The 12,460-nt window shown below is 46.0% G+C and overlaps 2 protein-coding genes across 2 annotated transcripts; both read right to left on the reverse strand.

Moving 5' to 3' along the window:
* Positions 1-2,773: 2,773 nt before the first annotated feature.
* Positions 2,774-6,259, reverse strand: PtA15_10A326 (uncharacterized protein; the record flags this gene model as incomplete). The annotated part of the gene is made up of 4 exons (XM_053160490.1): positions 2,774-2,981; positions 3,577-3,751; positions 3,841-3,987; positions 5,749-6,259. The coding sequence occupies 4 exons, from the start codon at positions 6,257-6,259 to the stop codon at positions 2,774-2,776; spliced, it is 1,041 nt and encodes a 346-aa protein (XP_053024459.1).
* Positions 6,260-8,441: 2,182 nt separating this feature from the next.
* PtA15_10A327 (uncharacterized protein) lies at positions 8,442-10,502 on the reverse strand (the record flags this gene model as incomplete). The annotated part of the gene is made up of 4 exons (XM_053160491.1): positions 8,442-8,935; positions 9,008-9,341; positions 9,415-9,653; positions 9,725-10,502. The coding sequence occupies 4 exons, from the start codon at positions 10,500-10,502 to the stop codon at positions 8,442-8,444; spliced, it is 1,845 nt and encodes a 614-aa protein (XP_053024460.1).
* Between the last annotated feature and the right edge of the window lie 1,958 nt (positions 10,503-12,460).

Below are 12,460 nucleotides of genomic sequence, written 5' to 3' on the forward strand. Positions count from 1 at the left end.
GAGGCGCAGTTTCAGATCCTTTGTTGATACCAGGTAGTTTAGAATTCTCACCGCTGCGGCCCAGTGCGAGGCCGACGGGTCACGAAGGTGTTGAGAAAGTCGATTTACTGTGAATGCAATATCGGGGCGTGTGCATTGAGACACCCACAGTAGAGATCCTATCAGCTGTGGGTACGTTCCGGGAGACGGTTCTTCATCGGGACGGCGTCTCCCGAGGCTTTTGAATGAGGTGTCGGTGGGTGTTGAGACTGGGGTATGTTTGTTATCGAGGAAACGATTGCAGACGTCTTCAATATAGTGTGATTGATTCAGGTACACATACCTCTTGGACGTGTCGCGAGTGATCTTGAGTGACAGGAAGTGATTAAGTTCCTTGTTGGCTCCGATTTTGAACTTCTTTCCCACAGAGGCGATAATCGAATCAACCACTTTGGGTTCCCCAACGATCGCTAGGTCGTCGACATGAGTCGTAAGAGCCCCTACGAGACATCCTGAGCTGATCTTGAAGTACAGGGTGGGGTCGTATTTTGAGTTCAACCAGCCGACCTCCAACAGGGCTTTGTGCAACTCAAGATTCCATTGACGCGGGGATTGTTTGAGGCCGTAGAGAGAGCGGGAAACTTCACACACCCAGTCCGGGTGTTGTGGATCCTCGAAACCGGGTGGTTGTTCCATGTAGATCGGGGCGTCCAGGTGGCCGTTTAGAAACGCGGTTTTGAAATCGACCTGGCGGCCTTTCCATCCCCGCGAGGCCAGAAGACTGGAAATCAGTCTGAGTGTTTCGAGTCGGAGAGTCGGGGAGAAGACCTCGTTGTAGTCGAGTCCTTGAATTTGTGAGTAACCCATTGCCACCAGTCGAGCCTTTAGTTTCTGGATAGATTGATCGGGTCGTCTTTTAACCTTAAAGACCCATTTAGACTTGATTATTTTCCTTTTTGCAGGCCGAGGAACCAACTTCCAAGTCTGCATGCCGAGAAGGGATGCAAATTCTTCGTCAGCTGCTTTTAGCCACCTATGCTTGTTGGGAGATTTCAATAACTGGCGCCATGTTTTAGGGGTGTCCACCTCTTCGGGGACTGTGGCGTTTTTCGGCCAGTTACCGTAGCGATCAGGAGATTTTCGGTCCCTCCCAGATCTACGTCGAGGAGGCGGAGACGCTTGTTTTGGTGGCGGAGATGGCGGTTTTAGAGGAGAAGGAGGGTCCTTCCGAGGAGTTGGAGGTTTTGCAGACAAGGAGGGTGGGTTCGACACAATCGATGGAGCTCTTATGGATGATGAAGGGGAGGCTTCTTGTACGAGAACCGGAGTGATTAGGGGAGGAAGGGAGATTACGGAAAGTTCTGATGACAGGGCGGGGCTCGAAGGGTTGCTCTGCGGAGAAAGCGAAGGGGACGAGTCCGAGTCCGACGTTATCTTCTGTGGACTCCGCGGTGCGTTTCCCGGAGCGTGTATTGAGGCGGTGAGTCTACGGTCGAAGCGAGGTTGAAGTTTAATGTCTAGTGGACGGTCGTCCTCCGGTATGTTTGACGGAGGCAAGGAGGGTGGTTGGTGTTCAGGCGGTCCCGAGGCTGTGTCCTCCCTGAGAGAAGCTGGTTCAGCTGCTGGTTGTGGCTCAGGATCTTGGTCATTGCTTGGCGGGTCCCGTGGATCTTGCCTGTCGGGTATGTACGTCTCGGGAACCGGCCAGGCGATTTCTACCGACAGGTTCGGCGGAGGAGAGTCTGTCAGCTTGGTACCGTACGGGAAAACACAGTCGTTGAAAACAACGTCTTGGGATTTGATTAACGAGCGTTTCTCCAAATCCCAGAGTCTGACACCATTTCCGTCCCCCAATTATGAAAGAAGAATTGACGCCCGGCCCTTTTTGTCGAGCTTTTTGCGGTTAGCTTCTGGTACCTTATACCAGACGAGGCATCCAAACGGGTGTAGAGACCTTACATCCACCGGCGGAAGATTGAGGATTGAGTTCGGAGACTTGAACCCAAGGGGTGTGTGGCATGGGAAGGAGTTGTAGGCGAACATCGAGTGGCGCAGGGCGTCGGCCCAGAAGGATTTTGGAAGGTGGGCTGTGAGCAGAGCACCTGTGGCCACTACATACTAGTATAGTATACCGAGGCATGTAGGGGTGGTTTAATACATGCTAGAGGGTGATTTTCAGTGTGTTAATACAGCAACTCCAAAATCCCCAGAACTCCCGCAAACTCCAAAAATCGGGCCACTCATTTTTTTTACAAGTCGGCAGCCGACCATCCCGTCATATGACCCCCCTACTCCAGCGAGCCCACAGCACATCACACCCACCTCCGCCCGGCACTTTGTCCGGCAGAACACACTACACGGATCACCCGGACTGCCAACCACCACGGTGGCACACATCACCGGTTGATATATACATGTATGAAAACCCCCACATGCACTACTGCCTGTCAATGCAACACAAACACTCTAACCCACCTTCCAAACCCTCCTTTGCAACAAATACAAGTCTTCAATCTTAAGTTCCAATTTTTGTTTTGCTTGGTCTTTAATCGCGCATAATATTTATGATGAAATTACAAGACACTTCATTCACTATTCTGTCTCAGAGAACAAAGTGAAAACTATGGGGAATTGAAATAATTAGTGTGGCAAAAGCACAAATAAATTGAAAGTAAAAAAAGGATGAATGAAATTTTTGTCAAGAAGACGCATGTATATTGAAATGTTTTAACCAGGCAAAGAAAGTCAAGGGAGTCAAAATGAGTTGTTGGCCGGCAATAGTGATATCAACCTCCTAATCATCATCAGTGCCGTCATCCTCCGCGTCGGTATTAAGAAACATATCTTCTTCAGCATCCTCCCCATCGTCCGCTCCCACTTCGAGTATTGCCTCCTCCAACTCAACATCTACTTCAGGCAGGTTTGATGAGCTTGCATATTCTGGTAAGCCCATTTTAGTCCGCATGTTGTCCCAATTGCGGAGCATTGATGTGCGGTATTCACTTGGCTGACAATGATTTGCAAGCCATGGGACATGTGAATGCCACTCTTCAACCAAGGCTGCGTGAAGAGTCTGTCGACAACGTAGCTCTTTAAAAATTACTCGGAGTCGATCTCTTCAATCCAAGCCGTGAAGAACTAAGCTGTCAAAACGATCCACATCTACATTTTCCGGTTGGTTTCCGAGCAGAGTGATACCTATAAAAAGAATGTAAAAGATCAGATAATGTATCCAACAGCAAATGTACATTCTAACACACGTTTACCCATTTCTGTTATTACATCCTCCACATGAGTATAGTAACTGATTGCCCAACCTACTGCCCTTGCTAACTCTTGAGAAATGAGTTCAAACTCTTCTTGGACTCTGTCCAAGATAAGAACACAGTTTATACCCGCTCGCACATTTGGCTCGATTTCCCAAGGGGCCTTTGACTGAAAATACAACCCGTCATTCCAGAATTGGTGATCAAGGGGCCAGCTGGAGAAAGTGTTGTAATCAAGAGGATAGTGGGATGAGTCGGTTGATTGCTGATTCGGAAATTTCTGCAAGTATTCAGCAAACAGTTTGTTATACTTGTTGAGTAATCGTTTGACTGCTGGGCGGCGATTCCCCATTGCTTTGAGGATTTTTTCTTTGAGCTCAGTCCCCACACGAGTCCCAAGTTTTTTCGCATCCAATAAGGGTTGGCGTTCTGCTCGGAGTTGGACAGCTTGGGTGTATAATTCATTTTTCGAATTCCATAACAGCAGGAGCAGCCGTTGCTCATCGCTTGTCAGAAAAAACAGAAATCAATTTCAAGCTGCTTCCTGCAATCAAATGAAACGTACTATTTTCCTCCCCGGAAGGCAAATCAATACCCAATGCCTCAGCTTCCGCAGCATCTTTGTTGAGTTTCTTGGACACCTTTTCGATCTTATCAGAAATCTTCTTGACCTCCGCATCCGATAAAAGATCAAGGTCCGGATCCGTCAGGCGCTCTCTGCATTGATTTTGCTCAGCAGTAACTCTAGAATTGGGAGTTTAAGGAAATACTTGCCTTAGGAGTTCAAGATTTGCTCGATGTTCATAAATCTTGACCAGCTTTTCCCTTCGCTCCTGCTCTTCATCTGTGTGATCTGCTCGAAACGTTCGCTGGTGGTTCCATTGCTTCCTGAAATATGATACTGTATACTTGCGGCCTGCCTTGAAAGGATTGTCGAGCAATAAGATCTTTTCTAGCTCTTTACGGATCTCCCTGCGTCGAATTGATGCTAATTTGAACTTCCTGGACAGCCAATAGACTGAAAAATGTCTGGTCAGAGGGTCACTAATCCCAAATAAAAGAGAGAAACTCACGGAGTTTTTTCATCCCTCTTTTGTTGTGGTATTTTAATCGATGCCCGAGTGCGGAAAATCGGTGATTGCGACTTGCGTATCTCAGAGAACTGACCAGCGTTGACAGATAGGACCACATTCGCTCCAACCCTTCACCGTCAGATAGCCCCCACCCCTTGTTCAAGCGAGGATTATAATCCAACTGGCACGTCCAATTGTGGACATACGAGTGCAATATTGAAGTTCCAAACGTTGCGCCCTTGATCAAATCCGGTAGAAGACCACGCTATTTGGTAGATGAGAGATGTAGTGCATCATTTTTAGTTCAAGTTTGAAATGAATCAGAATTGGAAGGGAGCGAGCGAATCAAGCTCACCAACTTGATATATTTATCAAGGGAGCATCCAATATCGTATAAAATTTCTACCGGTCGATCCGGATCCACACCAAGCAACTTCTTCAGCAATGCTAAAGGGAGGGCTCTTAGCTCGCCAGACTTATAGATATTTGCCAAGGAGATTGCTGCATCATGTCGACAGCAACATCCCATGAGCCCGGTGTCGTCGCACCCCTTCCAAGTGGATTCATTCCTCTTATCGTCGGCAGCCTTATGAGCATCTGCACATCGATCTGCCTAGTAATACCATGGCCAGTGCAAGTCAGAGAAGTTCATATGCCAAGCAAACACGTCATCACAAACACACACACCTGAGCTGGCGGCTTATTAACAAGCTCCATATGCCGGATTTCTTCGGTCATTTTTTCGACTGAACCTTCGGATAGGAAAATGTTGGGCATGTAAAGAGTCTCAGAATCGCGGCTTGCCTTCGCGTGGTGTCGGTGTTGAAAATTTCCATCCAAGCATACAACAAGACGATTCCGTGTGGACGCGGGGTAATCAGCGTCGTTAGATGGCTTCGGACCAAAGCAAGCTGGGCATGATTGATTTGCCAATTTGTCGTGCTCAGTCAGGTTAAGCGCCTCGTCCATCAAGTCGTCTGTCCTCCTTTCTAGTGAACGGAATAGATCAACTGCGGCTGAGAAGGGCTTTCGCATATCTCGGGCCTACCAAAGGGTTTTTCTATGATTTAGTTTCCCATCTTTTTTTATCAGTGTAATCATCACTTACGTGTTTTTTGCCCTTGACACATAGTCGCTCCGAGCGCGGCTCGAGGAACTCAGTGAGTGCAACTGTGAAAGGCAACATCCCAATGTTGCAGTTGTTCCAAAGCGAGTTGTGGAAGATCAGCAGAGGGAGCGAGAACGCCGTTTGAGGTTTCAGCGGGGAGCCGGCCAGATAACCAAGCCGCAATAGACGGACTGCGTCATATGTACATTTACAAAATTCAACCGGCCTCCGCCTTTGTGCTGATAAAAGTGAAGGGAGGTGTCAAGATGGTCATCATAACTGGGCATGATCTTGCTGATTAGGAAAAAACAAAGGCACATACCGTATATGTCCACCATGTCAATGGGGCGAGTCGTCTTCTGCTGAGCTGTGCATTTACATGCGTCTGACTTGTATTCTTCATATGCGTTCGTGCCCGACCAGTTCTTCGTGTGCAACTTGAGCGTAAGGTACCAGGTGTGAAGTTGTTTCATCAAGCATGACCAGTTGAATTCTCTAGCTCGTCGACGATATTCCTCTTGAATGGAATGGATGGAGGGGCCAATGCCTTCTTCTTGTTCTTCTTCTTCGGCGAAAGTTAACCATCTCGAAGTAGTGTCTTCTTCCTCATCTTCGGACTCGGAATCTTCATGCTGCCGCTGAGACTTGTCGTTTGGATCGTAAGGAATCTGCATTGTTTCTGAGTTTTCAATCTTGTCTGGTTCTTCTGAAGCAATTATTTCTCTCCTGCGTAGTCGAGACCATGCGCTTGCGTTCAGGGCGGCATTCTGCGAGCGTCTGAGTCGTTGGGAGCGAGCTTCGCGTGGATTTTTTATCTTTGTGCGCCTGGCCATTTCTCTCACCGGTTTGGAAGCTGAGTACCTGAAGCTGGCTGGATAAGTAAGTTGCGAGAGGTGTCAAGAATATTGGTGACCGAGGCGGAAAAATCGAGATAAACGATACTGATGAAGCCCGGGGAAATTGCAGACAAGCGATGTTGATCGAGCCGAGGGCTGTGCCAGTTAGTTGAGACCGATGAAGCCAGCGGCAGAGAAGCCGAGAAAGCAAAAAGACGGCAAAGTAATCTGATAGACACGGCGAGGAGGATCCGGATGGGCGAGGGAGCTGAGGGCAATGAAGGTAAGAGAGGATAATTGTCAAAACCCAGCCCAAGTTAAACGCGCAATAATCCCATCCTTGTACACTATGATCAGCTACATACATAAACCAAATATCAACAATGGTACTCTCCTGGATCTTCTGAACTGAATACATTGCACCAGTTATGTATCCTGGAATTCTCAAAGATAATTGCTCAATTTTGTTTGCTTGCCAGAGCTATACCAAGCAGAAATGGATAATTTCTAATCAAATTTTCACTGTGGGGAAAGGAGCAATCTGAATGACTTGTACATCAGTCCCAACAGCTTTGAAGTTAAAAGCAACTGGGTATCATGACTAATTCTATTCAAAATTTTGAATTTTATTCCTTAGGCTACATAGGACGGCAGAGATTTGCTTAGATTGAGCAAGAGGTTTTGCCAAAAACCCTTGTTATTAGGGAAAGGGTGTACTTGGATATTGTGATCCCTTTTGTGTTTGATTTCCAACTGAACTGACAATTGGATGGATTAGTCTTTGATAAATTAATTTAATGTGCATGAACAAAGAAATCATGTGTTGACTGGAGCAAGAAAAGATTAATAATAATTGACATACACTGCTATTTTGACTGGAAAATATACACTTTAAATTCTTGAATCGGACAGGACACATTTTATGGTGTTTAACAGTTTTTTCTGATGTGGTAGCATTGGCGGACTGTTATTGCTGCTATACTAACAGTACACTGTGTTGCATCACATTTAGTAGGAATATAATAATTATTTTATAGATGGCACTTCACAAAAACCATTATTAGATTGATTTGGACAAATGCAGGCAGGACAGGGATTTATCTGTTAGGACGGTTTATGTCTGAGGTTTTAGCAACTTTGCTGATACTCCTCCAGATTGGCTGAAATTTCAAAAAAACTCACTGGAGGACCTATTAACTGTGTCAGAGACACTGTTAACTGTGCCAGAGGCAAGGCACTATTAACTGTGTCAGAGACACTGTTTACTGTGCCGGAGGCACTATTAAGGGGTTTCAAAGTAGAACCGCACATGCAACTTGCAAGGCAAGGCAAACCGGTGTTCAACTCAAATGTTGAACGCCGACTTGCAGTCTCCCCGCAAAACCGGGTTATGCAAAGTGACCTGCATGCATGCGCGGGTCTACTTTGAAACCCCCTATTAACTGTGTCAGAGACACTGTTTACTGTGCCGGAGCCACTATTAACTGTGTCAGAGACACTGTTTACTGTGCCGGAGCCACTATTAACTGTGTCAGAGACACTGTTTATTGTGCCAGAGGCACTATTAACTGTGTCAGAGACACTGTTAATCACTGTGAAAAAAGTCAAGAGACTGCTGCCAGTTGAGATGCAATATTACAAAAGCGCCTTTATAATATTGCATGTCAACTGGCAGCAGTTTCTTGAAATTTCTTGATTTTTTTCCACAGCAAATAGTGCCTTTAAAAGTGCCTCTGCAATAGTCTTTTTTTACAGCAATATGCCCCGCAAAACTGTGGACTTGTCAAGATCATCACTGCTGTCAAGCAGATCCCTTCTTTCCACACTGCCCAGACTGAGCCCATACCAGATCTGATCAATCTACAATTTAGAATTTGTTTTTTTTTGGGAGAAGTGGTCAACATTATGTCTGAGGAAAAAAATGTATAGTTGGGTTGTTCTATCTCTATCTAATATTCTTTATAGAAGTATAAAAATTATTGAATTGGAGGAAAAAGACCATTATGTTTTGCTAGTCAGTTGTGTATATATAGTGATATTTAGAATGCAAGCCTTGGACAGAGGAAGGAATATTAGAAAAAAATTGACTACAAAAGAACAACCCTTGCACTAAGGAAGGTTAAAAATGCCTTACACAGTGCAAAGACTATCTAAGAATAAAAAGACAGGTTACAACTACTTATTCCATATTATCACTGTCCTCCTCCTCAAAACCTTTTTCCGCTTGTTCTACCTCATCTTCATCCTCCTCCTCACTGCTTTCGCCAGATTTCTCCAAGTCAGAAGTGGTGGAAGAACCAAGCTTGCGTTTTTTCTTTGGGGCCGCTTTTTGTTTCCTCTTTGACTTCAGCGGTTTCAGGACCACATCACATTTACCTACAGAAACTATGGTTGGTGAAGTGTCACCCTCAAGAGTTTGACCATCAACGTGGAATCCTAGAGCGTTATTTTTGGGAGCGGGTGGGCCAATGAGCTGGACCCAATCTTCCTCTAATGCTTCAACAACAAGTTGGGCATGTTTATCTCCCATGTCCCCCGGTCGCTTACAGAAGTGCTGGGGGGTAACACCGCAATCATTGTCCTTCACCTGCAAACTGACTTTGAGTTTCGAAAGTCGCCATTGAGTGCGAGTACCAGGCCATCCTTTGATCCATTGACCATGCGTTGCCTTTTCTGGATAGAAGCAGAGTGGATTTGATAAAAATTTTCTTACATACATACACGGTTTCAAAAGAAGAAGCTTACCGATCGCAGAATTGAGTTTGGCTCGGATGAAATCAATGTTGGCTTCTTTTTCTCCTTTGTCGTGTTTTGTGAACAATTGATGGGGCTTGTTCTGTGTGCGGGGTCTCTTCTTTGTTACAACTGGTGTAGATTCTTTGCCGGTGATCTTCTTGATGACATGTTGACCTCTAAGAAAATCAACAAAGTTGAAAACCGGATCGTCCTCAGTTGAGTACATATCCAGAAAAAATTCGCCTAGATGACTGCCCCCGCTGAACTTTAGAGTGGCATCTTTGCCTCGCGATCCAACAACCAGAAAGCCTTCAGTACCAAACCTTTGGCTGAGCTGTTTCAACTTTCTTAATGAGAAAAGGGACAATCAGATGCAACACACCAAACAAACAGAATTAAATCAAGGCATCACTTACGTCAGCAACGACCTTGCGAGCCCAGCGATCCGAATCAAAGGTTGCTGATTTGTGCTTTTTAAGTAAAGATGTGGAGGCGTTTTTGTTGTTGGTTGCAATATCGATGCCATCAGTTGGATCGTCTTGTCCCAAAAAGGATTCTAAGAAGTCAGGATCCTTCCACTTCTTCTGAGTCGCAGGATCTACTAGCTTCCAAAGTCTACTGCATTCACGCTTACGATCATCGGGATGCATGTTTGCTGCAATTAAAAAAATATTACCGGTGAATTTCCGAACTCAATAATTCAAGGAAGATACCAAGAAAGCGCACAATCATTAAAAGCCTTCCTAGCAACTGGATCGTACTTGCAGAAAGTGTTATAGGTGGTCGAGCTTCTGGGATTTGCCCCCTCGCCAACATATCGTAAACACGGTCCGATTTCAAGCTTGTTCTTGTACGCTATCAAGTAAAGCTTCCGCTGATACTCCTTGTACGCAGAGTTAAGCTCAAGCTTGTCTTCACTTGTAAGACGAGCATATTGAGCATTTTGAGCAACAAGTTTCATGAGCTGGTCGAGTTCCATATGATCGGCTTTCTCAACTAGGCTGGCTGCAGTCTTAGCACGTGGAGGGGGCTTTAGTTTGGCGATTTCAGGGTTGGATTCGTGGCTGGTGGTACACGAGTGTACTGAGTTTGAGTGGGCTGCCAAGTTTGTGGGGTTTGCAGCGCTAGTGGTGGCTGGAGGACGATGTGCAGATAAATCAGGTTGTCCAGTATGGTACATAGGCTGGCCGTCCTGAGGTAACGGAGCTGGTCCTGGCGGCTTAAAGTGGGCTGGCACTGTCAGACCATTCGTTGGATCCAACGGTATTTCAAAGGTACCTCGGGGGTTCACCTGACTGAGGGGCCTTCCATACTGCAGGTTTGGGTTGGGGTTCGATGGCTGGTATGGGTCTGGATAGTAGTGAGACAGATCATTTGACTGATTAACAACAGTTTCGAATGGATCGGAAGCGCTATATTCACGGTGCAAGAGTTCAAATGGTTCAAATCCGTCATCTAGACAAAGCAAGGACGGGCACTGAGACATGTATCCAAATAAGTCCATTTGGGATGGCGGAGGCAAGTGGAAGATGTGTGAGTGCGGCTTGAGTTCTTGGAGGTGTGATTGATCGTTTGGCTTGAAGATAATCTGTGTGTTCAATCTGGATGGAAGCGGAAAAGAAATTTATTTTCATTCAGTCAAAATTTGCCTTATTTGGGGTGCTGGTGGGATCATAAAACATGAAGCAATATTCTACCAGTGTTGCTTGTGAGTCAGCAATATGTGGTGTAAGGTTGTTTGATCTGAAGAAAAGCAGAAAATTGTGTGGGTTTAAATCAACTACAGTTCCTTTTTGGTTAAATTATTGGGAGGATATGACTTACGCTAATGTTGGACTTGGCACGGTTCTGATTTATGAGAGTTGAATTAGAACGGTGGATAGACTGTAGACTGGGCACTGTAAATATTACAATCGGTTGGAAATCCGGGTGATCCGATGGGGTGTGGTCTGCCGGACAAAGTGCCGAGTGGAGGTGTGATGACGGGGGTGATGTGCTGTGGGCTGGCTGCAGTAGGGGGATCATATGACCGGTAGGCCGGCCGCCGACTTGTAAAAAAATGAGTGGCCCGACTTTTGGAGTTTGCGGGAGGTCTGGGGATTTTGGAGTTGCTGGAATCGCACACTAAAAAACACCCTCTAGCATGTATTAAACCGCCCCTACATACCTCGGTACAGTATGTTAGTATGTAGTGGCCACAGGTGGAGCAGAGAGCACCTTACGAAATTACTTATCGTGCAATTTGTCCTCTCGGCGACACCATTCAACTCTGGCGAGTGAGGAGGGCCGGGTTCGTGTTTAATGCCGGCCAATAGAAGATAGGAGGTGAACTCATTTGACAAATACTCCCCGCCGCTATCAGTTCTCAGAGCCAATATTTTATGTGATCCATCTCTCTCAAAAAATGCACGGAAGGTTTTGAAACAAGCGAAAGAATCACTTTTAGATTTCATTGGATAGACTACTAAAGACTTGGAACAATCATTGATGAAGGTGATGAAGTATGAGTAGCCCTCCCTTGATTTTACCTCATATGAGCCAACGTCCGAGTGAATGAGTTGGCCGGGCTTTGAGGATCGGTGGTTTGAGCGAGACTTGAAGGCCTTCTGTGGCATCTTTGACTGGAGACATATCGGACACTTTTGAACGTCGATCTCGTTCATCACTGATGGGGTAATGTCATGTTGTTTCAGTAACAACTTTAGAGGCTTAAGTCCCAAATGGGACAGGCGAGTGTGATAGCCGAGTAGAGAAGTGTCAAGAGGTGTGGAAAGTGAGACAAAAGAGGAGAATGAGCTCACAGGCTCCGACGGGAGATAATACAGGTTTCCACGGCGATATCCGCGACCCGAAAGAACCCCTTCGACTTTGCTGACCTTCGTCTGATAGAGGTCGCAGGATGATTTGGTGAAGACGACCGTGAGGCCGCTGTCACGAACTTAACACAAGTCCCTCGCTGCTGCGGGCGTCTGGTCTTGCGAAGCAAGCCTCCGATAGCCCTTGGCAGGAGGGACTTGCACCGTACCTCCCCATTCTGGCGCACGGAGAATGGGTTTTTCACCTCTCTTTTCACCTTTCCCCTTGTACCTCCCTGATTCCATAATAAGCTTTTGTTTTTTTTTTGCTACAGATCAGCTCAACATGCAAGTGCTGAGCCTTGTATTTTTTTTTTTTTATGTACTGATAGAAGTAAGTCTTGAAAAATCAAACAAGACAAATAAACTTTACGACTGTTACCGAGTCTATAACCCAGACTTGCAGAAATCAATCACAAAATGAGAGCACGGACTCTCTCATTAATGCTAGCTTGAGGACCGTGCTCGCTAGTCCGGTATCTGCCGGTTATTGAGAGGACTCAACACTCTCAATGACTGTATGTGCCGGTCATCGAGAGGATAAAACCCTCTCGATGAACGGTACAGTACCGGTCATTGAGAGGGTTGAGTCCTCTCTCTCGATGAC

Source organism: Puccinia triticina, chromosome 10A, assembly GCF_026914185.1.
Source record: "Puccinia triticina chromosome 10A, complete sequence".
Lineage (NCBI taxonomy): Eukaryota > Fungi > Basidiomycota > Pucciniomycetes > Pucciniales > Pucciniaceae > Puccinia > Puccinia triticina.